Source organism: Egretta garzetta, unplaced genomic scaffold, assembly GCF_000687185.1.
Source record: "Egretta garzetta isolate BGI_Z169 unplaced genomic scaffold, ASM68718v1 scaffold134, whole genome shotgun sequence".
NCBI classification, from domain to species: Eukaryota; Metazoa; Chordata; class Aves; order Pelecaniformes; family Ardeidae; genus Egretta; species Egretta garzetta.
Genome location: NW_009259422.1, coordinates 527,354 through 528,569, shown reverse-complemented (window position 1 = coordinate 528,569; position 1,216 = coordinate 527,354). Strand labels below are relative to the sequence as shown.

The following is a 1,216-nucleotide window of genomic DNA, read 5'->3' as shown; positions in this document are numbered from 1 at the left end:
CCTGTTTGTAAAATTCAACAAAGCATTTCCTTAGAAAACCGGGGGTCGCCTCTACTACGGAAATCTGAATATTCTCAAATATTTTGTTGAGAACCTACACTCTCACTCAAAGGTGGCATTTGTTACCAGCGAGGCTTTTGTCAGAAGGAAACGCAGACACGGACAGGAAAAGTCTGCTCTCTGGAAGGGCAGTTGTTAGCAAAACCCCCCCACTGCCCAGCAAAATGCCGGAACGGTCTGTGAGGGCTGACTTGCTAACTTCACCTTGTCTCCTGCAGCGGATAAATACTCAAAAGCACCGGGGCTCATCCTCTTGCTCTGTCAGACAGGGCGGTGAAATGATTCCAAGAGCGGTGTTTCCCCTTCACCGCTCTACCGTAAACATCGTCATCCTTACTTTCCATTCTTTCTCTCTCACCTAGTCTGACCCGCCTCAAAGTCATCCTCAGCTGGCAGCAGGACTCAAAACAAGGTTGATTTTTTTAGTATTAGTCTCACCCGTTACCCTGTGTATTGGAACACTGCAGTATCTATAGCCCCGTATCTGCCTACGAAGCCAGACCAGCTTTTTTTCCGTCCCCCTCCTTCTTTTATTTTGCACTATTTGAAGGGAGATATAAATCTCCTGGCTACAATCTGGCAGTTTCAGCTCTGGGCAGCAGGCCACGCAGAAATCCAAAGCTTCCTTTAGCTGCACTGGGCTTCCTTCTTTCTGAATACCTGGAAGCAGCCAATGCCTACATTTATTAACTTCTGAAAGCCGCTGCCTTCCTCCCACACTGCTAGTCTTAGCTCACCTGCTATTTTGATGTTGAGGTTAGCATCCAGGAGTAGATTTTCTGCCTTCAGATCTCTGTGGACTATATTACGACAGTGACAAAAGTTGACAGCAGCCACTATTTGCTTGAACTTTCTCCGGGCTTCCTTCTCGGCCATACGTCCGTGGGCCACCAAGTGATCTGTAAGGGACGAAGCGAAGAACAAAGGGGTTATTCACACGGGGAGCGCAACCCGGACCGAGGCTGCTCGCAGGCTTGTTGGGCACCAGGGTGTTCTCCAGGTTCCAGGAGCCCCTGGGGTCCCCGCTGAAGCTACACGGGAAGGGACTCTGGCACACCACTGCCAGGCCAGCCCTCACCTGGGCTGCCTCCAGGTAAAAGGCTTTAGAATGATAAACCAGAGGACAACCGACAGTGGTGGCTGGGACATCAGAAGG

General features: G+C 50.3%; 1 protein-coding gene across 11 annotated transcripts in view; it reads right to left on the bottom strand.

Moving 5' to 3' along the window:
• Positions 1-1,216, bottom strand: part of LOC104124581 (serine/threonine-protein kinase SIK3) — a 56,097-nt gene that overhangs the window by 22,249 nt on the left and 32,632 nt on the right. For all 11 annotated transcript variants that reach the window (XM_035892503.1, XM_035892501.1, XM_035892504.1 and 8 more), the window contains one exon: positions 798-959. In XM_035892503.1, coding sequence (XP_035748396.1) covers positions 798-959 — 162 coding nt within the window. The remainder of the gene's footprint in view (positions 1-797; positions 960-1,216) is intronic.